At 41.4% G+C, this 27,301-nt stretch overlaps 1 protein-coding gene across 1 annotated transcript in view; it reads left to right on the plus strand.

Annotated features, from left to right (window-relative positions):
* Nucleotides 1-27,301, plus strand: part of ARL15 (ARF like GTPase 15) — a 199,925-nt gene that overhangs the window by 52,190 nt on the left and 120,434 nt on the right. Inside the window, exons 2-3 of the mRNA XM_069964724.1 lie at nucleotides 19,182-19,326; nucleotides 22,434-22,493. Coding sequence (XP_069820825.1) covers nucleotides 19,182-19,326; nucleotides 22,434-22,493 — 205 coding nt within the window. The remainder of the gene's footprint in view (nucleotides 1-19,181; nucleotides 19,327-22,433; nucleotides 22,494-27,301) is intronic.

Below are 27,301 nucleotides of genomic sequence, written 5' to 3' on the forward strand. Positions count from 1 at the left end.
GGAAAAGCTTAATCCAGTCCTGGGGAACTGGGAGAAGTTTCCCAGGACTGCATCCAGCTTTTGCACCCGGGGAGGAGTGGCACAGACCTCAAAGGCAGCAGGCTGATAAGCCGACTGCCGAGCTAATGAATCAATTCACTTTATTTTTACTGTAAATTTGCTCATCTCTACCCAGGACATCGCAGTCCTTTTGAGCACTCACCTGTTCATCATGCAGGTTGCATACCACCTGAGGGCTATTAACGTAGGCTAATTATATTATCAGCTATACATGCCTACCATGAGACAACTGTGTACTTACAGTTGTTTTGGTACTGTATGACAGGAGAGTTGACCATACAGTGCGAGCACCCTCTCAGGATTCTCTGCTACCGAATGTGGATGCGCAGCAGCTGCATAAATGTGCAGTGAAGATTTGTCCCACGTGCGTGGGTGCTCAGAAATGGCTGTCAATACCAAGCCAAGTCTGGACTTCCAGTGTTTGGTCTCCTCTTTCTTTTCTCTGTAAAAATAAAAATAAATAAATGCAGTTTACGTAGCTTTTCTAATGTTTTACTATTTTTATTAAAGTAGAAGTCAAGCGAAAATTTTTATCAAAGTATTGTATTGCCCCCTTAAGTTATACAGATCACCAATATACACTTATTACAGGAAATGCTTATAAAGTGTTTTTTTTTTCCCCTGCACTTACTACTGCATCAAGGCTTCACTTCCTGGATACCATGGTGATGTCACTTCCTGGATACCATGGTGATGTCACTTCCTGGATACCATGGTGATGTCACGACCGGACTCCCAGAGCTGTGCGGGCTGTGGCTGCTGGAGAAGATGATGGCAGAGGGATGCTCAGTGTCCCTCAGTGTCCCCCTGCCATCATCCTCTCCAGCAGCCACAGCCCGCACAGCTCTGGCAGTCCGGTCGTGACATCACCATGTTATCCATGAAGTGACATCACCATGTTATCCATGAAGTGACATCACCATGGTATCCAGGAAGTGACATCACCATGTTATCCAGGAAGTGAAGCCTTGATGCAGTAGTAAGTGCAGGAAAAAAAGCACTTTATAAGCATTTCCCATAATAAGTGTATATTGGGGTTTTATATAACTTTGGGGGGCAATACAATACTTTAATAAAAATTTTTCGCTGGACTTCTCCTTTAACAGTTAAACTCTTTTTTGCAAATAGGTGTGATTACAATGGCGCTATTGTGACACCCCTTACAACCTACGGGGCTGTATGGGGTGTCATTTTTTTGCGCCATGATCTCTAGTTTTTATTAGTACCATATATGTGTAGATTGGATGTATTGATCACTTTTTATTATTTTTTTTATATATATTTAAAATAAAAAAATCTGCAATTCTGGCGTTTTTTTTACCGCTTTTTATTCACGTCGTTCACCGTGTGGGAACAATGTTGTTTTATTTTAATAGATCGGACAATAAATGTTTATTTTTTATAGAATGGGAAAGTGTGGTGATTTCAACTTTTATTAGGGGAGGGGGCTCTAGGGCATTTTTAAAAAAAAAAACATGTATTTATTTGCAGTTTTTTAGTCCCCCTAGGGGACTATTGCATACATACATATGTTAAATTGGTTAAACTGATCACTGCTATGCCATAGCATAGCAAGGATCAGTGTTATCTAGATCTTCTGATAGAGCCTGCCTGTGGCCTGTGGCAGACTCTATCAGAAGACAGAAGATCAGACTACACGCAGGTAAGCAGTAGGCCTCCGGCAGTCAGGCCATACGATTGGGACTGCGGGGGTCCCAATCGGTAAGTGACAGAAGCTTCTCCTGTCACTTACACTTAAGCGCTGATAGCAGCCGTTCCTCACCGGCTAAGAAGCGAGTTAAGCTCCTGAGCTCCCTTCGTAGTGTGGCCCTGCACCTAGGCAAACATGTACGTCCTGCCGCGTTAAGGGGTTAAATATAGAAAACAAAACAAAAATAAAATACAGTAATATAAAGTAAGCATTGAGCAAAACTTGTAATCACAATCCTTGTTAATTTCTTAAAACTTTTTAATTTTGCAGCAGGACCTATTTTAATAATGACTGTTTGTTTATAAAGTTGCTTATTTTGAATTTAAAAAGAAAAAAATAGCAATGTTGTAAATAGCAATTAATTTTAAAGCGACTCTGTAGCCACTGTGGAACCCCCCCAAACTACTTATACCTTGTTGTAGCTTAGGCGAAGTCCTGTCTGGTGGTATGTTTTATAAAGCAGGTTAGGCTTTTCAGAAAATCCAACTTTAGTAGCGGGGCTGCCGTGTCTAAGAGGCGGGCTGAGAGCATTCGTGCCCTGGTGTAGCTCCGCCTTTGTGGTGTTGCTAATCGTCTTCCCCTGCCTCTCGTGCCATCCCCTTCCCTCCTTCACAGGGTTCCATGTGAATGTTCATGCAGCGTTTTTTTTTTTTTGTTTTTTTTTTTTTTATAGCTCCGGTGCCGCTGTAGTCACATGGCCGGGTCCGCACCACCTCTGTGGTGTCTCCTCTGCCTGTCTTCTGACGCTCTTGGCCCAGCCCCGGCGTGCATGCCTGTCAGCGGCCACCCCGCCCCATCGCATCTCATGTTGGCGCACACTGCCTATGTCATCTTGTAGAGTTCTTGGGATCGGATCCCGCGACCGGCTAGACTAGTTTGATAAAGCCGGTTGCGTCAGTGCACCTGCGCGGGATCCGATCTCAAGAACTCTACAAGATGACGTAGGCAGTGTGCGCTAACATGAGATGCGATGGGGCGGGGTGGCCGCTGACAGGCATGCGAGCCGGGGCTGGGCCGAGAGCATCACTAAACAGGGTGTAGAAGACAGGCAGAGGAGACACCACAGAGGCGGCGCAGACCCGGCCATGTGACTACAGTGGTGCTGGAGCCAAAAAAAAAAAAAACGCTGCATGCGCATTCACATGGAACCCTGTGAAGGGTGGCACAGGAGGCAGGGAGAGACGACCAGCAACACCACAAAGGCGGAGCTACACTAGGGCACGAACGCTCTCGGCCCGCCTCTTAGACACGGCAGCCCCGCTACTAAAGTTGGATTTTCTGCCTCATGAAAGCCTAACCTGCTTCATAAAACATACCACCAGAAAGGATTTCACCTAAACTACTACAAGGTATAAGTAGTTTGGGGGGGGGGGGGGGTTCCACAGTGGCTACAAAGACATTTTAAAGGGGTGGATAGCAGATAGCCCATCAGTTATTTTTTGCCTTGAAAACCCCTTTAAATTCTACCTTAATTTTAAGACGCCATCTGTAGGTGATTTGTTATGTTGGTCACCGGACTGAATGTTTTTCACCGGTCATTGTTGTGCACAGGTGGGTAGACGTGTCTGATTCAGAACCAGAAGGAACAAAATTCTGCCTGATCAATGGATAAGCAGGGAGGAAGTGCCAGCATTAGGGCTCTCTTACAAGACCTAATGGAAGGCAGCAAACAAGATCAGCATGATTGGCACTCGTTTGCAGAGCCTTTACAAGGCTGGGGCAATCATGAGGCCTGGCTGCACAAATGATCGCATGATCATTTGTGTGACCATTTAAATCCATTGTTATAAGCCACACATCCTGAGATGTTTGGCCGATAACAATAATTTATATTGCCCCTAGCAACCAATCAGATTCCACCTTTCATTCCTCACAGACTCTTTGGAAAATGAAAGGTGGAATCTGATTGGTTGCTAGGGGCGACTGAGCCAGTTTCACTTTACACCATGTTTGATCCCCCCCCATATTTCTATGGTTGGGGTGGAACACTTGACACATGCACAAAACATGCGACAATGCTGTCATACTAAACAATATATGTACATTTCTTTTAAAACCAAAGTTTTTCTGCAACTGGTTAAAGATTTTGCTGGATCCCGTACATCTTAAGACACTTAATGAATTTGCCGGAACGTTAGGGAAGCCCATACAGTAAGATAATGTAATAATACATTTGTAAAAAAAAACAAAAACAACCTGCATTCTGACTTCTTACCACTAGGTGGCAGTGCAGCTTAACAAGTAGTCGTCTGGCCTTGCGCTGAGGAGCCCAGCAGTGTGTTGTGTTTTCTCACTTGTATAATAGCAGTATCACGCTGTTTGACATTATCCTTAAATAAAACTCGCGCCAAAGGGGGATATTTAAATTATTCAGCCCTTTTTATAGTGCAGTGACTTTGCTTCATGAAGTATCTGAGGAATGAGAAACTTCTTCTTAAGGAAACCCCACCACTACCACCACTACCACTGTCCTTGCATGTCTGGGAAGCTTATGATGATAAAGTTTACACAGTGGTGTTTTTTTTATTTTCTCTCAAGCTGTAAGACAAACCATCGCCGGGCTGCAAGTGACTTGGCATGAGTCTCCGAGACTGCAGGCCTATAGTAGTAGTGGTCTGTGATGACTTTATCAGTCTCGGGCAAACCCCTCTCATCCAGACTACAGGAAGAAGAAGAATTATACAGTGTAATATCACAGCCCAACATAGGAACCTGAGCTTGTAAGTGACCGCTGGACCCAGGGATAATGCATACAATTCCCAGATGATGATTTATTAACCCTCGGATCACCAAGATTACTAACTAGACCAAAAGTCCTATTAACTCGTTTGACTGCCAGAAATAATGATCGGCTCCAGACCACCAAGTATATATATTTTTTTAACCCCCTTCCCCCAAAGAGTGAATCATTGACCATAATATTTATCAACCCTTAAATTACCAAGGAAAACAGGTTGTTGTTTACCTTTTATTATAAGTAGTATGTTGATTAATTTTTTTTATTTTTTTTAATATATATATACTTCCCCCCCCCCCAATTTTTATAAAATAAGGGGGTGGGGTGGAAAGGGGAGACAGTGCTTAAATCAGGATTTAAAAAAAAAAAAAAAGATGCCTCCACCCAGTCCACCCTGAGTAAAAAAGTATGTATAGGCTGGGTATGTGAGGAGCCAACCAAGTTTGCAGAACTTTTTATTATTTATTTTATGGGCTTGAGTAGGGGTGTTACAGTACGGGTGTTCAGTAAGGAAAGGCTATACCTTATCACTAGGAACCCTTATTGTGAGAGGTCATGTGATGGCGCGTTTGAGCAACCAACAATTTTCATCCAGTGAAAGTAACGAATGTGAATAAGCTCTGCCAAAAAATATTGAATTGGCTGGGTGTTGACTAGGACAGGATGAGAAAAGTGCCCACCAAGCTCGTGTTCTCTCCCAAGTTCTGTTCACATGACCTGAGACAGAATCCTAATGTAAGTCTATGGGACAGAGAGCAGGGAGAGAAGTGCATGGCTGCGTGCTTCCCTCTCCGCTAGTTTTTCTGAACACACAGACCCTGACCAGTGACTTTTGACATGTCTCTTGTTAAACTTTAAGTTTTCTCTCAGATCTCTCAAGAAATGAACTGATACAAAAAGTATTGGATGCAAAGAAAAACTTTTTATTAGTTGAGGCTGGGTTCAAACTACGTATATTTCAGTCAGTATTGTGGTCCTCATATTGCAACCAAAACCAGGAGTGGATTAAAAACACAGAAAGGCTCTGTTCACACAATGTTGAAATTGAGTGGATGGCCGCCATATAACAGTAAATAACGGCCATTATTTCAATATAACAGCCGTTGTTTTAACATAACAGGAAATATTTGCCATTAAATGGCGGCCATCCACTCAATTTCAACATTGTGTGAACAGATCCTTTCTGTGTTTTCAATCCACTCCTGGTTTTGGTTGCAATATGAGGACCACAATACTGACTGAAATATACGTAGTGTGAACCCAGCCTTAAACTGTACCACCCCTTCAATCACATGTAAGAGTAACCTCATCCGTCTATAGAGGGGATGTCTCTCTGGATGTATTAAGAGCGTGGGGAGACCTTTAGCTGAGCACACTATATTGTATATGAGGTATAGACACTTTGGGGGAGATTTATCAAACATGGTGTAAAGTGAAACTGGCTCAGTTGCCCCTAACAACCAATCAGATTCCACTTTTCTTTCCTCACAGACTCTTTGGAAAATGAAAAGTGAAATCTGATTGGTTGCTAGGGGCAACTGAGCTAGTTTCACTTTACACCATGTTTGATAATTCTCCCCCTTTAATTCTGTCATCTTGAATAGAGTAATACACGTGTCCTTGTATATTCCATATATTACCATTCGTGCTCTGGTTACTGACTATATACTGTATATCCAAACCTGCTATCTATATAAATGCATCCCCTTCTGCAGCTATATAACCTGCTGTGGCTCCTGTCTGTGCCAGTGACTGCTGGGAGTTGTAGTGTCCCAACAGCTGGAGAGGCAGGTTGCAGACAATGACCCTGGAGGTTCCCTGTATTGTATATCAGATGTTATGCCCCTGTCGCTGGCAGGTTCCCCTGTCTGTGTGGCTCTTCTCTTGTGTCATAATTCAGCCTGGGAAATGACATGGCTTCTTGCAGTCTGCAGGACAAGATGGATTTTACTTGAACTGTCTGACACGGGGTCTCGTCTCGTAATGTCTTTATGTTGTTCCGTGAGTTACATTACCATGGAGGGGGGGCAGTCATTCGTTAATATGGATGGCATACCGGGGTCTCAATAGCCGAGCACTTTTTTTTTCCCCTAGACCCATTTACTCATCTGCTGCTTGAAAGGCCTCTCATTGTGAAACAAATCACTCATTTGTTTAGCGTTACAAAGATAAGACTATGTGCGGAGTTGTGTCTGCCGTAATTTCCCAGTAAAAGGAGGAAAATCCTCGGCATTCCACTTGATTGTAAATGAGCAACTGGAAATTGCTGCTCCGGCAGACACCCTCCACTTCTCGAAAGTGACCGTCATACAGACATAAGTCACATTGAAAGGACAATTGTGGAAGGGGCCTGCGCACGGCCGATCCTAGGAAAATGAGGGATTTATACTGCACTAATAATGTGAGATCGCTCTACTCTTCTCTACTGTGAAAGGGATTAGATTAGATTATCCTTAGAGGGGATTATTACCTAATTATAATATACCACAGTATTCTGATTGGGGCGTTCCAACCTTTGCTCTCTATCAGAGGTGAGTATGTGGTTACCTGCACAGCAGTTGACTGGAGGTAAGCAAGTAAATATCTTAAAGGCATACTCCGGCATTTAAAGAATTTGATATACTGATGGGGCTGCATAGAACATAATTAACATCCTATTTTTGCATCATCTCCCAGTAAATGCTCCTGCCACTACTTTTTAAGATGGGACTTGTCTCAGCAGTGACAGCCTGCTCAGCCAATCACTGACCAAAGCAGGACAGCACTTTGGCCAGTGATTGGCTGAGCAGGATGTCACTGCCAAGATGAGCCCATCTTGGAGGTAGAGGTGGAAGCCATCAGTGGAGCACCTGAAGACGCAGCAGGAGAGAATAGGATGTTCTAAGCAGCTCCAGCACTGTAAAAAAATGTTTTAAATGGCCGGACTAGCCCTTTAAGAAGCAATAGGCCTTACCGTGTTACACAACAATTGGACACCTAATGATCGATAAGAGATGGCTCACTAATAGTGTTGAGCGGAGAAGCCAAACTGTTCGGATTCAGTGACATTCTCCCAACCAAATGCTCAGAATTGGACTCTCCGTGGCTGCAGAAGCTAGATGCCGCCCTAAGGAGTCCATGGATATAGCCTATGGTATTCAGGTTCGGAGAGCGTTGCAAAGTTAAACACATCGACCTTTCCGCTCAACGCTACTTACTAATGATATCCGATCACTTACCATCATGGGAATATACAGGGGGCGTTCAAGATTAGAACAAAAGAATATGCTTCCCAAGATGGTGTTACTACTGTTAGGGTCCATATCTGGTATTGCAGATCAGCACATAGCTCATCAGCTTCAGCACTGTTGGCCGCACATGAGCAGTTTACAAAGGGGGACGCTTGTTTACATGATAATCAGCCTATGTAAATATATATTAGTGAGGCCCGATTTACACATGTGTAGTCCTGGCCGTAGCTGGGGACCCACAGCTACGGACCGGACTAAGGATATCCATCACTAACCTGTCTGCTTTGGCATAGACCCCTTTGTTGGAGCTTTGGTGTATTGAGTTGCGTTACTTCTTCAGGCTGAAGAAACCTTTTTATTTGGCTGACAAGTATCTTATGCATTTGGTCAGTTTTAATCCTGTCCTTAAGAGGGTATTCACACGTTCCGCACAGGGTGTGTAAATACGGAAAGTGTAGTACCTAATGTATTAGTACAGTAGCACAAAAATTTTAACTGTTCCGGAGCTCCTGGCCTTAATAATAATAATAATAATAATACATGATTCCGGTAAGTAGCACATCTTCTGTGCATGGAACGCAATCGCGAAACATGTGAATGCCCTTTTGTGAATCCTTATCATCGGAAAATATTTTGTTGGTGTGTTTTTAGATTTGGTTTTAAGCTTTTTTTATTGTTTAGATCTAGTAAATCTGTAACACCGGTATCTTCTCATTGGGAATTACGGCATGTGTTATATGTTTAGTACAGTTAAATTTTGCATCCATACGAATGAACGGGACATGCCATTCATTCTGTCTGAACAAAAAAAAAATTAAGAATCGAGGGAGTTTGGAAAAAGCCCTGCCTCTCGACTAGACTTTTATGTTTGCTGTACGTAAAGCAGTTCAATAGGGGGCCCCCACTGCTTTGATGTAATGCTGGAGTGCAGTTTAATGGAAGACCGAGCAAGGGAAATATACTTAACTATGAAGTGCTCTGAATGCCAATAGGGCTGTCTGAATTTTTGAGGCTTTTAATGGGTTAAGACTCCGGAGATGAGCAGGTTCCTATGGGTTCTCTAGTAGGTATGGTCGGTTCTATCCATTTATAATAACACGGCCCCCCCCTTCCTCTCCAATCTCTCAGTTCACGCTTTGCTAAGTGCTTACAAAGTCGCCATTTCTTCGTTAAGGTCTACAGAAAATTGCCGGGCGAGCCGAGATTGAATTTTCTGTGTGTAGGACTTCATGAAGGAATTAGCATGTGCTTTGATCCCATTTGTGAATGGCACTGGGTAGGCTCTTATTGCTGTTTCCAGATGGTGTTACAGGGGACAAACAGTTGTGTTTCAGCATTTCTCAATAGGCTGTCTAGACGGGCCTGGCAGCAGACAGATACAGCCACCCATCAAATTAGCGTTTGTCAGATTTATGTTAATAGTCTACCCAAGCCCCTTCCTGTCAATGACATAAAGATTTATGTGCACAGATTTCTGCTGTAAAGAAAAATGGGAAAAATCATATCAATACACAAAATTCTCAACAGTCCCAAAAACAACCCCAAAAAGTTTATTCAAAGTTCTCTCGGAAACGTATTTCTTGTTTCTTTTTGGCTCTTATAGGAAAAAAAAAGTTTTTTTTGTTTTTTTTCCAGGCTACATTGAGTAATCTGAGTAATTCTGTGCAGTGGGAATCACCTTTTGACAGGCACTAACACCATTGTTTTTCCAAGTCTGACCCCAACAACTTTGATCATGTTCTCATTTACAGACTTGTCTGCGTGCATATTTTAAAACCTAGATAGCAACAAGTGTGAGAACAGTCTAGTCAGGTTTTAGCACCGTGAAAAAAGAGAATACATTAAACCCGCTCTATAATTGTTTTCTGATGGAAATTCACTTAAAAGCTGCACAAAATACTATAGCATTTTTAGATTTTTTTTTTTTTTTTACATCTTGTAACTTTCATTTCCTTTTTTATTACCCTCCCCCCCCCAACACTTCACACCAATTAACTTTTCATGGTTTACATAGGTTCGTCATTGGGGGTAGAAATCTTTGTAAGTTTTTCTTACACTGAGTTGATATTGCATTATACAGTACATTTGTCTTGTTTTATGCTGTTTCATGAGTGCCTTTTGGTTTTGTACAGTTATACAATATCTTTACTCGTGGCAGGTAGATTATTCAAATAGCTCAAAGCTTTGTCTCCTCCATATTTCTGAGATACAACATAGAAATCCACGAACACGACTGGTGTAAACAAATATAAATATCCCTGACACTTCCTTTTACTATTTATAAGTGGTCACACAGGCATATAAAAGAACTGGAGAGTCCAACAACATCCAGTGGTCAGCAAAAATCGAAGGGTTTTATACCGCAGCGATGTTTCGACCACCGTTGGTCTTTGACCATAGTTTGCGTGCTTGATAAAGACCAACTCTAGTCCAAATGTCGCTGCTGCATGTATTTGGACAGGCAATAAAACCTATGGATTTTGCTGACCACTGGATGCTTTTGGACTCGTGTTTTTATAGAGCTCTATAGGGGCAGTTTCCTAAATATCTTAATGGACTAAAATATTATGGCACTGTTGGATTTAGTCTTTTGGTTATGTCTAGAGATGAGCGAACCTGGAGCATGCTCAAGTCCATCCGAACACGATCGTTCGGCATTTGATTAGCGGTGGCTGCTGAAGTTGGATAAAGCTCTAAGGCTATGTGGAAAACATACAAATAAACAAACAAAAAAGAAAAACAGGCAGTCGGCACTTACTTTGCTTTGCACTAGTAAAAAGTCCAGAGATAGTCAGCTGTGTGAGCAATCAGCAGTGGGTGGTGCACATGTGGCGGCTAAGCAAAGCAAAACAATCTGAACAGGTACTAAAGAGAAAATGAAGCCGTGGCAACTCACCAGTCTGCAGAAAGATTTTTCTTCTTCATTGTAGGTACATAATAGTACAAGAAGACATCACAGAGGGGGGGGGGGGGGGGATGGTGGGTGGTTGGTCACACAGGCATGTGTAAGGTAGCGACGATCGTTTCGTGTGAGCTAGTCACACTTCATCTGGCTAACACAGCCAGCTCTGCAGTGACCCTCCATACTAGTAGGCGTGTTGGTCAGGTGGCTGGCTGTTCACATGGTACAAAACACACAGGTGAATTAAAACCTTGTTAAAAACAAAAACAATTCATGCAAAATTTAGAGAAAAGTGTGAAATTCATTGCGGTCATTGAGACCAAGAGGACCTGTGGCAGAGAAATAAGAAATTAAAGCAGACTCTCGTTGTAATAATAATGTATGCCGGTCGCCCCCATCTTTCAAAGGATTAACTATTTGCAATCCAGCAAATTTTAACACATTAGGATTGCTATTATGTATCTCTCTTATATGGCTTATCAGCCTAGGGGCTCCACGGCCAGTGCATATAGAGTTTTAATTCACCTGTGTGTTTTGTACCATGTGACCAGCCAGCCACCTGACCAACACGCCTACTAGTATGGAGGGTCAGTGCAGAGCTGGCTGTGTTAGCCAGATGAAGTGTGACTAGCTCACACGAAACGATCGTCGCTACCTTACACATGCCTGTGTGACCGTCCTCCCACCATCCCCCCCCCCCCCCCCTCTGTGATGTCTTCTTGTACTATTATGTACCTACAATAAAGAAGAAAAATCTTTCTGCAGACTGGTGAGTTGCCGTGGCTTCATTTTCTCTTTAGTACCTGTTGAGATTGTTTTGCTTTGCTTAGCCGCCACATGTGCACCACCCACTGCTGATTGCTCACACAGCTGACTATCTCTGGACTTTTTACTGGTGCAAAGCAAAGTAAGTGCCGACTGCCTGTTTTTCTTTTTTGTTTGTTTATTTAAATGGTCTTCATTTCTGCAGCCTGAGCACATTTTGTTATACCAGTTTATCATGCAAGTCGACATGGACGTAACTTCAGAGCCAGCTATAACAGAGGAGTTATTAGAAACGGGGAGGGAGGACGCCAGGGCATATTTTGATTCATGCAATAGTAGAGATGAACTACAAAATATAAGCGTTAAATCCTTGGAACATAAAGTGAGCACTTTAGCGGACAAAGAAGTCCGATTGTTCTGGACATTAAAATCTTTGCAGTCATATGCAAATAGTGAAAGAGTACCAAGAGGCCTCAGAGTGTATAAGATGCCATCCCTATATCAAGATGACCATGGTTTTGTAGACCAATGGGGAACAGGCACATAAAGATCATGCCATGCGTTTAATGCTATTGGTGCTAGAAAGAAATAAAAAAGAATATGAAGAAGTCACCATGGAATTGGCTAAAGCCAAGAGAGAACTAAAATCTAGACTGACAGATGGACTATTCTCAATTTTCAACAAAAAACTGGAAAAACGCCTGGTCGCCATCCAAAAAGAAGTGAAAGAAAAAAAGAAAGATACATTTTTACGTGATAAAAATGATTATGATCACGGAAGAGTTTTCTCCTGGAATAATAAAAAACAATATAGAAAAAAGAAACCAGCATCTAAGAGTACCCCTACTGACTTCTGGACCACAGAGTCAGAGAGTTCCCAATCAGACGAAGGTGCAAGAAATTCTAATGTGAACAGTGCCACTGCCCCTTTAGAAGGAAGATCAGGAGGGGAAGAGGCAAAAAAAGGAGAAAAGAAAAGACAGTACACGAAGAGGAAGCAAGTGTCTTGGCGCCAATAACTACTACCACTAATGTGGTGAATATTTCAGATGTTACCTTGGATGAAGATTGTTATTCACTGTTATCAAAAGGACTTAATTTTGGTCTTCCAGAAAATTTTTCCTTTACAAAATGTGAAGTGGACATATATAAAGCAGCCAGAAAAATCTATTTAAGTTTTTTTTTATAATCGTTCTGGTAACATCAATCAGAAAAAAGAGGGCGAAATCCCCAGTTCCATAGGTCCTCTGGGCTTCAGACTTTCTGGAGACCTAGATGACCGTGACATGGAGGGTATAGAAATGCTTCTTGATTTTGCGGAAGCTAATGAGGTCTATACCAATATGTCTGACACAATTCAGGAATTCAGGGGTGGAAACCCTTCTACATTTAACCCCCCGAAGGAACCAGGCGGTTCTATTGAAACCTTCACTAAATCAGTGCTCAATGAAGTCAGGGCTCTTATTTATCCCAGCTGCCAGCAAAATTTGACCGGGGGAGAGAGAAGAGCCTTAAAATGGTTGAAGAATAGAAGGGACCTTCAAATAGTTCGTGCTGACAAAGGTGGCAGTACAGTAGTGATGTCAGCTGTTTACAGTAGAGAAGAATCTCTTAGACAGCTTAGTGACACTAATACTTATTTACCACTCTCTAGTGACCCTACCTCTAAAACCCTAAACAACTTACGTACCCTCCTTAGGACCTATGTTGAAAAAGATGTTCTATCTGAAAAAACAGCAGCAAAGCTTATACCTAAATTTCCAAAACATGCTAGATGGTATATTCTCCCGAAAATCCATAAGTCACTGAGCCGACCCCCGGGCCACCCCATTGTGGCCGGGATCGGCTCAGTGACTGAATCCATCTCTAAATACATAGACTGGTTGCTGAGACCATTGTTACCCACTATTCCCACATATTTGCAAGATACTAAAGACCTGCTTAATGCCCTGTCCGATATTCAGTGGTTACCTTCGTACCATCTGGTGTCTCTCGATATAGAGAGTTTATATACGAGAATCCCCCATACAGCTGGTATAGAAGCAGTTAATGAATTTCTATCTATGACTAATAAGTCTCAAGAGTTCAGTTCCTTTATTTGTGATTCTCTACGATTTATTCTATCCAATAATAATTTTAAGTTCGAAGGTACCTGGTATAAGCAGCTGGTCGGGACAGCCATGGGGACTCTGGTCTCGTGCACTTTTGCCAATATTTTTTTGGCCATTTTTGAACGTCAATTTATTTTTTCTTTATCAAATCCATATATTAAATTTATTAAATACTTTTTTAGGTATATGGATGACGTTCTGATTATTTGGGATGGCAACGAGACGGAGTTCCATGGCCTGATCGACCACCTGAACACTATCAATACTAAGAATATGTTATTCACTGGTGTTTTTGGCGGCAGCCATCTTGATTTCCTGGACGTATCTCTAGACATCTCAAATGACACTATTGTGACAAAAGGGTTTCGTAAACCCACTGCTAGTAATTCCTTGCTACATTTTAGCAGTTCACATCCTGATAAGGTAAAAGAAAGTATTCCTTTTAGTCAACTTTTACGCTTAAAAAGAAATAATAGTGATCTTACTACTTACAACTTACAAGCAGATGAATTATTGCAAAGATTGAGAGAACGAGGGTACCCGGATTCTATACTTTCTGCTGCCAAAGAAAAAGCTAGTCTTATTCCTAGAGTCAACCTCCTCAAAAATAGCAAAAATAAAGAGAAAAAACAAAATAACAACAATAAAAGACTTTATTTTTCATTTAATAACACCCCATGTAATCAAATTTAAAAAAAAGCTATTCATAAATTTTGGTATATCATAGAAGACGACCCCCTCTTAAAAGAGGCTGCTATTAATAAACCTGTCATTACGTTCCAAAGAAATAGAACAGTAGATGATCAATTAAAATCTACGAGAAATTATAGTACTAATAAATACAATAATTCATGGTTAACTTGTTCCCCTGGCAATAAACGTTGTTTGCATTGTTCCTTCTGCCCACAAAATGCCATGCTGGATACCGTTAAACTAGGAGGTAAAATATGGTCAGTACGCCAATTAATTACTTGTAAATCTTCTTACTTAGTGTATATAATTTTTTGCCCATGTGGGTTTTACTATATTGGTAAAACAATACAATACGCCCCCTATACGTATGGTTTTGAGAACATTGCAACTCTATACGCACCGGCCGTGGAGCCCCTAGGCTGATAAGCCACATAAGAGAGATACATAATAGCAATCCTAATGTGTTAAAATTTGCTGGATTCCAAATAGTTAATCCTTTGAAAGATGGGGGCGACCGGCATACATTATTATTACAACGAGAGTCTGCTTTAATTTCTTATTTCTCTGCCACAGGTCCTCTTGGTCTCAATGACCGCAATGAATTTCACGCTTTTCTCTAAATTTTGCATGAATTGTTTTTAACAAGGTTTTAATTCACCTGTGTGTTTTGTACCATGTGACCAGCCAGCCACCTGACCAACACGCCTACTAGTATGGAGGGTCACTGCAGAGCTGGCTGTGTTAGCCAGATGAAGTGTGACTAGCTCACACGAAAAGATCGTCGCTACCTTACACATGCCTGTGTGACCGTCCACCCCCCATCCCCCCCCCCTCTGTGATGTCTTCTTGTACTATTATGTACCTACAATAAAGAAGAAAAATCTTTCTGCAGACTGGTGAGTTGCCGCGGCTTCATTTTCTCTTTAGTACCTGTTCACAATGTGGAAAACATGGATCTAGTCATTGGCTGTATCCATGTTTTCCAGACAACCTTACAGCTTTATCCAAGTTCAGTAGCCACTGCTAATCAAATGGCGAATGATCGGGTTCGGTTGGACTCGAGCATGCTCGGGGTTCGCTCATCTCTAGTTATGTCACAAATGTCAAGAGTTTTTGGTGTTTAGACCTCCACTGATTGCTACATATAACCAGGATTATTGCTCACTTAAGTGCTTCATTCCCTGGCTCGCTGCTGGAGATAATCTCCATAGACCATGCAGTAGAGACTCTATAAAGCTAGCCACCCTCTATGGGGAGGGATAAGCTTCTGCCAGACAGCTCCAACGCTGGCTTATCCCTTCCCAGAATAAAAGAGTCAGGTGGTAAAAACCCAACTCATCTCTCTCCACCAACATCATTTTTGGTGCAAAGTCTGGTGACCACCCTACACTTTGGCAATCGCAACAATTTAGAATATTCACCGGCACTACTCCCATACAACCCTTTATTGGATCTTGGATCCAGTATGGACTCGCAATCAAATCGCACCGCGGTGCACCTCTTAATCCTGGTAAAGTAGATAAACAACAACTGAGGGCACTCACCGGGTCATTGCAATACTTCTTTATTTCAACACGGATAAAACCTTTCGTTGATACCCATCATGGAACGGCAGACGCCACAATTGTATGTGTGGGTTGTACATGTAGGATTGTGGTGTCTGCCATCCCATGATGTGTATCAACGAAAGGTTTTATCCGTGTTAAAATAAAGAAGTATAGCAGCGATTCGGTGAGTGCCCTCAGCTTTTGTTTATCTACTTTACCACCCTACACTTTGTACTACACTGCAGAACCCGCTAAAGTTGGTTAGTTTGGTTGACTTAGGTATAAAGTGAATGGACCCTCTAACCTAGTGCGTCATTGATCTGACTAGTTGATATGTCGTACTCCAATTGTAGCTAGTTGCAGCTGACCCTGGCTGATGACTCCTTCAGTTTTAAAGGGACAACCCATTAATATCCTTTTCTACCTTGATCAAGTCCTGTCTTCTATTACGATAAATTTTTAGGTTAGCAATTATTTTTTTTTTTTTTGAGAAAGTCTTCTCTAAAGTACGACTCTCCATCTGTTGCATAATGACAGCTCCCAGTATGAATTGGCAGCCACTTCTAGCCTGCAACTGTCAATGTATTTGTTTGGAATAAAAAAAAAGTCCTAATGGAAGTTGTAGTTTGGCAACAGCCAGAAAACCACAGGTTCTAGACCAGCATTTGAATACTGGTGGCTGAAGAAGTTGGCTGCAGCCCTAGGGAGTCTGGGAATACATGGATACGGCCATAGGCTGTATCCATGTGTTTTCTGGACTCCCTAGGGCTGCATCCAACTTCTTCAGCCCCCAGTATTCAAATGCCAAATGCTCGGACTTGAGTTGCGTTTGCCGGAACGCCTTTGGTTTTTTTGTGGGAAATTATCTCAAGAAGACTCCCTTTAGATTTATAGAATTTAGCAGAATACTCCAAATTAGGTATCGAGGGAAATCTTTCCCCAGGAAACCTACAATTCCAAAGATTTTCTGAACTTCATCTCGTGTTTATATCTGTCTTGTTCCACCGCAGCTCTCCACGTTCACATTTCTGACTGGATTTACTGTAGAGGAACGTTTAATATTTTCAGCCACGTTACAGGTGTGATGCTGCATAACACAGAGGTTCATGAGAGCTATAAAATTAGCTGGCAGGGCTGACTATTTCTTCCTCGCTCCATTCCTATCAAACTTTTACCTCCTTGCGTCAAGCTGACTGTGATCACAAATGGATTATGCATCCCCGAAAACCAATAAAAGGACGCCAGCCTGATCCAATGAACTTCAGCTTGTTGTGTGTATTATACAGTTCCCACTTGTCTCTCAGTAGTAGATGAATGTTAGGAAAAGCTCTACACTTCTAACATGTGTGTTAAGCATTATAGGGCCTCATTCAGCGCAGAAAACCTACATCAGCAGAACAAATCCTAATGACTTCTCTGCAGGCTCGGACACATTCCACAGAAGTGGTGGGTTCCAGCCATTCTAGTCAGGGCTCTTTGTAGATGACTCTAAAGCAGAGGTGATGGGAATTTTAGAGACCAATGAGATCAGTCTTAGGTAAAGGCTACTCTACAAAAGGCTGGTTTTGGGCCGCTATAATACATGCATATTTTAGCGTATTATGACCCCCACAATATGTCCCTTAAATAAAAAAGAAAACTTGACTCTGAACATTCTGCATTTCATAATCGGCGCCTAAAGAAGTTGGATGCAGCCCTAAGGCTGCCTGAAGAACACAAATACAATCATAGGCTAAGTTCTTACAATGTAAATTTTCAATAAATAGCGGCAGTAGCAACACCGGTCACTATTTATTAAAATTAAAATAACGTTGTGCCCTATGAAATCCCGTCCGGAGTGTATACACTCCGGCTAGGATTCCATGTGGCTGCATAGAAAACTGACATGTCAGTTTTGTTTAGCAGCTATTTATTGAATAGCGGCCACACAAAACTGACAGTGCAGACAATGTAAAGTTCGACTCCGGATGCACTTTACATTGTCTGCTATGGTGATTTGGAATGCGGGCACACACCACTGCGCCCTCATTCCAAATCAAACGAAGTGAAGTTCATCTGGACTGCCGCACCGGCCGGCGTGAATTTAACTCACAGCAGCCGTTCATTGACACGACCATGGCTGTATCCATGTTTTCCAGGGCTCTCTTTAGGGCTGCATCTAACTTCTTCAGCCACCGGTAATATAATGCAGGGCGTTCGGATTCAGAGTTGTGGTTCGTTTATCTCTAGTTTCTAGTACTCACTTATCTGTCACCTACAGAACAGCAGGAATCTCCCCACTACCCTATGCTAAAGAAGATTTGGGTGGTGGGACCTAGCTACTGAGCATGTGTGACCACCAGCACTAGATACATTAAGGGGAATTATTAGAAAGTATGCCACAGCAATATCCTCAAATTTTTTTTTTCTTGTTACATCAATCGAAAAATGTATGTTTCTCTACTAGACATAAAATATTAAACATAGGGGAGATTTATCCAGCAGGTGTAAAGTAGAATTGTCTTAGTTGCCCCAACCAGCAATCAGATTCCACTTTTTTCATTCCTCACAGATTTTTTGGAAAATGAAAGGTGGAAACTGGTTGCTAGGGGCAACCAAGACAATTCTACTTTACACCAGTTTGATAAATCTCCCCCATAGTACTTCTAAATGGGACCAGCTTCTAAAAAGGCCACTTTGGAACAGCGGACCTAATGCCTCTTTTACATGGGGCAATTATTGTCAAGGAGTGCTCCTAGAAACGCTTCTTTGAATGATAATCAGCCCGTGTAAAATTTGCAGCAATCGGCTGAGGAACGGGAAAATGGGCGATCCTCTGTGGATTGCATCTTTTGTGCTGCTAGTAAAATTTCTCGCTATTGGCTACACGTATCCCTGTGTAAACTACATGGGTTTATGGAAATAGCAGTATGTTTCCATGGCCACACGAACAATACATTCACCATTCGTGCGGGCTGGTCGCTCAATGCCTAAAACTGGACAGACTGTCTATTGTTGCCCTAATGGCATTTATCCTGCTGTCACCAGAAGCTTGATCGGCTTGTTTCAGATGGTCTCTACAACTAACAGTCGAAATCAAGGTAGATGGGTAAAAAAGAAAAAAGTTTATATTCTGTTTTTTCTAAATTTTTAGACAAAATATACAAGTGTGTTTTCATGGTTCTTGTTGTGTACAGTTTATTTTGTTGAGTTTATTACCTGACCCCTTAGAGTCAGTGATTGGAGTATTGTTTTACAGTATGTTGTCAAATCGTAAAAACCGTGTAAAGTGAGTAAATTGCACTTGTACAACCTTGTTTCCCCCATAGCGCAGTTGCTTATATTTCTGGTATTTTAAGCTCGGGGCAGATTTCATTGTGACATGACATACGTGTGCTGTATGAATCTGGTACTATTGCTCATTTCTTTTATGATTGTTTTTGCAGTGTTTTCGAGCCCTCTGTTGTAAGGGTCCTCCACCTCCTCGGCCTGAATATGATATTGTTTGTATAGGACTCACAGGATCCGGGAAGACAAGTCTTTTAACACAACTGTGCAGTGAGAGCCAAGACAATATTGTGCCTACCACAGGTAATAAGATGCTCTGTATTATTTATTGGGATGTAGATTATTCTCTTTATTATGTTTAATTTATAGTATGTGTGCAAAATCAGATGTCTATGTCTATAGTTGTATGGTTTTTTCCACTTTTATTAAGAGATATTTCAGCTTTAAAGGGATAGTCCGGTAAAAATCCTTGTTCTTTCAAATCAACTGGTTTCAGAAAGTTTATGTAGATTTGTAATTTTACTTCTATTTAAAAATCTAAAGTCTTCAAGTACTTATCAGCTGCTGTATGTCTTGCAGGAAGTAGTGTTTTCTTTTCAGTCTGACACAGTGCTCTCTACTGCCACCTCTGTCTGTGACAGGAACTGTCCAGAGCAGTAGAGGTTTTCTATGGGGTTTTGCTACTGCTCTGGGCAGTTCCTGTCTCGGACAGAGGTGGCGGAAGAGAGCACCGTGATAGACTGGAAAGAATACACCACCTCCTGTGTGACATACAGCAGCTGATAAAGACAGGAAAACTTGATATTTTTAAATAGATGTAATTTACAAATTTGTATAACTTTCTGAAACCAGTTGATTTGAAAGAAAAATTTAGCTGGAATTCCCCTTTAAAAGAAATAATTTTTGACATGTCATCAGGCATATCAGAGGTTATTGATCCCAGCAGGTCTCACTGCTTAGACCCGCTGTGTTTAGGAGAGAGTGTGGCAGTAGCACAGTCCACTCCCCAACTGGCCAATAATTTTAATGTAGCCTTGCCTTATAGACTTTGGACTTTAGACATTGTCAGAATTAGTTGCTATAGAGATATGGCCGAGGAATGGATCATACGGTTGCCACGCTTTCTCCACAGCTAGATCTCCTGATCACAGCGGGTCTCAGCAGTGAGACCCATTGTGATCAATAACTTTTCACATGTCTGATGGTATGTGAAAGGTTATTTCTAGTGACAGTGACTCATGTATGTTAAAACATTACATTGTATGATGCAGGCTGCTGCTAGGGAAGCATTGGTGTAATAGCTGCTTTACTGACCAGATGAATAATGGATCCCGGCACTCGCTCGTGTTAATGCTTCTTAGAACTTTATTTTCAACATAATTACAAACTGCACGCGTTGCGACCCTCCGGTCTTTATCAACAGCAAGAAACAAAATTGTCATAGTAATAATTTAAAGAGAATCATGTGACTCCTAATCAAATGTCATAACAAAACACATGAACCATTAACTGTTACATCGCTGAACAGAAACATATACACTTTGTAGACCGGCTATAATGATACTATCATGTAATGGGACAGCCAAACCTCACATCTATAATGGCTGTAACTATCCGGTTGCCATATTTTCTTGTGCCTAAGGAGAGAAATGTTAATTAGCAAATTACATATGAGGCAGTCAAATAGAAAAAAATCTATATATGGAAGCAGTCTGAAAAAACGCATATTGGGTAAGTTTTTACCGCAAATGTAACCACCGAATCTCTCAGTTGCGTTTCCAAATATTAGAGCATCTCGGGGTACCACGTAGGCGAGGTGATATTAAGCAGCTCCAGAAGCATATTGGATTCACTCTCTGCGTACCCTAGAACCGCTTGGTTGGAATAGAGAGATAGCACATTTGCGGTAAAAACTTACCCAATATGCGTTTTTTTCAGACTGCTTCCATATATATATATTTTTTTTCCTCTATTTGACTGCCTCATTTGTAATTTGCTAATTTACATTTCTCTTTTTAGGCACAAGAAAATATGGCAACCGGATAATTACAGCCATTATAGACGTGAGATTTGGCTGTCCTATTACATGATAGTATCATTATAGCCGGTCTACATAGTGTATATGTTTCTGTTCAGCGATGTAACAGTTAATGGCTCATGTGTTTTGTTATGACGTCATCTGATTAGGAGTCACATTATTCTCTTTAAATTGTTACTACGACAATTTTGTTTTATGCGGTTGATAATGACTGGAGAGTCGCAACGCGTGCAGTGTTTGTAATTATGTTGAAAATAAAGTTCTAAGAAGCATTGACACGAGCGAGTGCCGGGATCCATTATTCATCTGTTTACTATTTTCCACGAGCACTAAAGGGCCCTAAGAACCCTATTACATGGCCGAAGATGGTCTGTGAACAAGTGCTCACCTACTAGATCAGTTCTGTAGAAAGTAAAGGCCCCCATACACTTTAGACTATTGTCCGTCGTTCGCGGTGTATGAGGCCGTCCTGGACAACCACCAACAGATGACGTTGGCATCGGTGGTGATAGGACCCCTTTGTTCCTAAAAAGTTAAGCCAAAGCGAGAGTTGCACATTGCACATCTTCCAACAACTACAGGTGCATTGTATCAACGCTGGCCAAGGCGTAGGTTATCCATTGTTAAAGGATCCAGCACTCTGATGCCATAAAACAACAAAGTTTATCTCATCATCTTAAAATATAGTATCTTTACATTTGTGCTCTGTGTTAAAGCAACACATTTCAAAAATTATTTTTTTTCACAGCATACAAGTATATGTTACATATAATATTTACTTGTTTTGAATAAAAAAAGAGCAGATCTGAGCACCAGCCCACCGCCCTGTGGTGACATGTACCTAATTGTAATATCTCATTGGGTGGTTAATTCGCTCTATGGCCAAAAAGTTCATGACATCCAAAAAGTGTTTTTATGCAGCCGATTCCAGGAATTCCATGCGTAGGCAGTGTCAGAAGCGGACTGTCCACCCGCAGGATTTATCAGCGGATCTTTCTGCAATCGCAACACAAGAGACACAGTTACTCTAAGTTTATCCTGACTTAAATAAAGGCAGGGTAAACTAGTGACAGAATTGCTGTACTGAATGGTGTTTTACTTGCATCATTCTATTCAGCCGTTCTTCTAATATGCGGGAGAATGGGCTTTTTGCTGTGCCACTCCCTCTGACTACTGATTGGCAGTTGTCTATCGTAACTATGTATATATACTGTATATAGGCAGACAGCTGTCAATCAGTGGGCAGAGGGAGCTGGTGCTCATGAATATGTTATCACAATGATAAAGTGCTAGTAGGGTGCACAGTGGGAACATAAAATTTTCCAATATGTGATTTTTCTGCTCTTTAATTTGTGTTCTTTTTATATTTTAGGTTTTAGCATAAAAGCCGTTCCATTCCAGAGTGCCATTCTCAATGTGAAAGAGCTTGGAGGTACTGTAACGTTTCTGCTGTTTGTACAGTATATAGATTTGTTCAGTTTTATATAAATCACCATTGTGTCACACTCCATGCAAAGCTTTGGCGAACACAGATCTTTTGTAGTCAGTGGGCAGTCATGTGACCTGACTAGAGATAAGCGAATCTGGAGCATGCTCTGGTCCAACCATAGGCTGTATCCATGTTTTCTAAGACTCCCTAGGGCTGCATCCAACCACTAGGGTTCCGAGTATGGTTGAGATTTGCTCATCTCTAGACCTTCGTGCAACTTTGTTCTCAAATGTAATTTTAATAAAAGCTGCATATATTTTGATAATTTGTGGGGGAAAATGTAACCTAAGCAGAAAATGAGACAGACATATGTATATATCGGTATATGTAAAATGAGTTAGACTGGCTTCATACTACCTTTTTGCAGTCCTTTTTTTTTTTTTTCATTCGCTTTTGAAAAAAAACAAAAAACTGTGCATTTGTTTTTCCCTTGTTTTCCTCTATTAAAAAAAGCATCCTTTTTTTTTAATGTACACAAAAATAAGATCAAGTACGTTTTTGTGTACGTTAAAAAAAAAGGATGCGTTTTGAGCCATGTTTTTTTTTTTTTTTTTATAGTGGAAGACAAAGGAAAAAACGGATGCACACAAATGCATCTGTTTTTCCATCATTTCTTTTCAAAAATGAATGAAAAAATATATATTCCCGCAAATTTATAATAGATAAGCGCTAATATCCCAGTATGTTCAATGTTCATAGCCTATTAATGTAGCACACTCTTGGCCGTGAGCAAGCTCACGTCAGCTTTTTGACCAACAAAAGTATTTCCATAATATAATAGCAATAGCAATATACGCTTTGTATGTTCCATAGGGTTTCCAGGCTGTATAGCCTTCCTGATAATATACATGTATCCATGTCACATGTGGGGGCTGTAACACGTTGCTTTGGGTCTCACCCCTAGCAATAACACTGGAGGTCTGAGTGGCACATATCACTTGTCACTACATGGCTACTGGTCTCTCAGAGAGAGGAAGCTATCACATCACGTGCTGAGAGATCTGGCTATACCACAAGGGAATTATTAACGCCGGCCTGAGCCATTGTGCTGGATAAGCTGCTACACCAGAGGAAATGGTGTTAAAAGAACCTGAGGCCGGTGAGAACTTGTCAGACTCCTGGGAGAGTTCTGTGCACATGGCAGAAAAGAAACTGATGATATCCTTAAAATAAGTGTAAAAACTGTGTTGTGATTCCTTATAAATTGCTGTGGTCTGTGCATACCTTCTGGATGTCTGCGTGTTATTTTATCTGCTCTTTGAGTCTTCGTTCAATATCTTTCCGCTGCAATGTGATACTAAACAGTTATTGGACTTTACTCTTTGGATTCCAATTTTGTCGACTGTCGAAACCGCTAATAAAGAAAGCCGCGCCAATAATAAAGTATTTAGTTGCGGAATGTCACTTTAGGAGCCATAAGTGAGACCCTGGACTCTCTCATTCTAGACTTGTCTGGGGAATCGTAACACTTGAACAGCAGAATTTTACGAGACCGAATGAATCGACGGCCAATGCCGTAGATTTTTGGTTTGGTCAATCTTACTGTTTCCTGTCATGATAACAATGACAGAATTGGAAAATCTAATGGATTTTTTAAAAATAATTTCCAGCTGTTTTTAGAAGAATTTTAAATATATTGGAAAGAAGTCAGAAAAAAAGTTTGTCTATGTAGCTACATACTTGTGGCAGTCCATATACTTTCATAATATAATGGGAGTCTGGACCAGTGTTCGACATGGGTTAAAACTGTTAAGCCCATCACACTGAAATGGTTGAAATATTTGTGAGGAAAACCGCCCCACCGTGTGTGTAACAGGCGCGGTAATGAAGGATGACATGCTGAAGTATTCAGAAATAATTTGTAACTGTCTGGAAATGTACCACCAATGGCTTTGCTGAGCCTTACGTATTGGGTTACGCTTTGATCTTAGATAGGCATGGAGGCCTGTATTTTGACTAAATACTTGTCTCTTGAGCCACTTTCTGAGAGAAAATGTGGACATACTTTAAAATAAGGTCCTTGATAAGCCTTTTTAGCTCTGCTAGACACTGCCAAAAGCTAAATACACAGGTGGAGATAAGACCGTCCGCATTGTTTGGCTCCTCTTCTCCAAGTGATGGCCCAAAAACATTTCAGGTCCATGTCATGAGCAATCACAAGATGTCCTTGCTGCTGTACAGCCAATAGGAAGTTCGAAGAGAGTCCAAAAATTGTCAAAATCTGTTAATAAAATTTGTTTTAGAGTATAACTATGGAACAATTTGGTTTTAATCATGGGCGCAAAATCTCTGGTCTTTGGGCCACATGCAGCTCATAATGCTATTCTGCTTTCCCCAAACACTGATACTTGTACATTGTTCTGGTGGATCAAAAAGATCCCTATTAGAAGACAGCCACATCCTTTTCATGCGGGCGACAGTAGCGGATTATAACAGGCCCGTTTCGGGCGGTAGCCTGGGGCCCATGGCCACCCAAAAATACATAATTTCAGTGGTGTAATGTCTCCTGGCTACAGTCCTACCATGATTTGAAAAAAAGATTGCTGCTGGTCGGGGCGGGCTGGGGGTGTTAATATCCTGTACTATTAACACCCACGCTAGTGCTGCCATAGTTACAGTGGGGTGGGGGGGCCCAGACTTGGTGAACAGCCCGGGGCCTATGGTAAAGTTAATCCGCCCCTGGCGGATGATGGAGTGCTGTCGCTATGCTCTGTTCATCTACCTTTCGGCCTCACATGCCAGCGGCACCTGATGGACCCCATTAACTTATAACAGGGTTGATTCCCATGAGTCATTTTGATTGGAAAAAGAAGACATCATGCAGTATTATTTTCCACCGTATAAGACAGAGACTCCCCGCAGTGACCTAAAGTGTACCTAAAATTGTGGTGGCAGTTTTTAAAAGAAAAAAAAGCCTTTTGTGAAGCACTGTGTACATTTTTTTTTCAGTTTTGAAATTAGATGCTGAAATAGGTTTCCGAGCACCCGTCCCCCTTGTTTTTCCGTAGCTCCTGTCTACAGGACTAGTGCTGGAGACCGAGCGGGAAGCTCCATCTCCAAATGCATTGTTACACGCGACCGGTATGACAAGCCCTCAGAAACATATTCCGGTGCCAAATAAAAATTTGACGCATAATTTTTTTTTAAAATTACAAAATTTCAAAACAGTCTTCTAATGCAGTCGTAAGTAAGGCCATGCCCCACCTGTTAGTAAAATCAGCCTGCCCTTCACCTGCCGTACAACTGGCGCAAAAATCTACACCTGCTCTTGAGCAGGTGTAAGTTTCTGCCATGATTTACACCTAAGAGCGGGCGTAAATCATGGTAAATCTGGCACACCTCCTCCCCACCTTGCCGTGCCCACCCAGCCTGCCCATCGGGCGACCAGTGGATACTGCCGGTGTACGCAAGTTTAATCAGTCTCCCCCATTGTGTTCAGATGTTCATCAGGGAAAGTAACAGAGGAGCCAAGTCTGAAACAGCAGGCCAAGTCTTGGCAAGGCGAATAGTGCTATATTTTACCTTTAAATTTGTTTATTTTGCAACACCCATTTAATCTCAGATGGGACGATATTTTATTGTGCAGCCATCTGACTGGTGGTCCTCAGACTGAGAAAGGTTTTACATCCCTGGTTCAAGATATTGGTCTAGATTTTGACAAACACAAATTTTTTAAATCCAATTTTTTTACCCTCCTTTTTTAATTTTTTTTTTTTTATTTGTATGCTAGGATTTGGGCTTTACTCCTAGTATTAGTCCACCCAGCTGTAAAAAATTGTTGCCTTCTACCCATTTCCTCTGCAGAATCTTTTTTGATGAGCCTTCACAAGATGAAGAGGGCCTTCACATAGTTTTAGGCAATTTGTCACTAGATCAGTGGTGGTTTAATGAGCATGAAGTGTTTCGACTGAGCGCTGAGCTTCTCCCGTGTCAGAGAGGTTATCCTGAATTGGCTTTGTTGATGGAAGATAATTGGCGTTTTTTACTTTTACATGGAACCCCTTTTGGCTTTTGTTTCCCTTTGAACTGTCATAGTTCACTAGAGAAGACACATGAAGGTCTAAACTTGATGACAACCATTAATATTATTATCTTATTGTACTATTGTAGAGCATGTAGTTGTAGAATGCTCTGAGAGGCTTGATTTTTCCATTTTAAGTGAAATATTATAATCATAATTTTATATGTGCAAAAATAACATCAGCCTGCCTGTATGGATTGGCCACCTTGGAATCATACGCTACCTAGTAACTTTTATCACCTGTCATATTGGTAACGTAAAGTAATGCACAGTTGGGGGGAAAGAACTTAACCTTTGGCGATTAAGTAGAACACTAATATGGAGCCAGGCCCACTAAATTCTCCCTAAGCCCCAGCTCATGGATATGTAAAATAAGACTGAGTTGAGCCTCAGGATGCATGCCTCCTTCCTCCCCCACTCTTTCCTGCATTGTGTGACTGAAGAACATGATTCAGTGCTGAACTATGTGCACTGTCATTCAGTCAAGATGGAAATAGAAGAGGTATGCATGTTCAATGCATCCTCCATGACCATTCAGTTTCCCTTTTAAGATTATACAAGTTAGCGAAATTTTCAAGCTAGTGAAACTAGTTTTAAGTTTATCTTGGCTGTGAGCGGAACGGGTGGGTGGTACTTCCTGTCGGGACCTGGTGATGCAGGAAACATAAAGACAGGAGGCAGATAGAGTTGGTAAAGCTGTGCTGCTGGGGAAGGAGGGGTGGTCAGAATG

The sequence above is a fragment of the Dendropsophus ebraccatus genome, chromosome 3 (genome assembly GCF_027789765.1).
Source record: "Dendropsophus ebraccatus isolate aDenEbr1 chromosome 3, aDenEbr1.pat, whole genome shotgun sequence".
In the NCBI taxonomy this organism is placed as follows: Eukaryota; Metazoa; Chordata; class Amphibia; order Anura; family Hylidae; genus Dendropsophus; species Dendropsophus ebraccatus.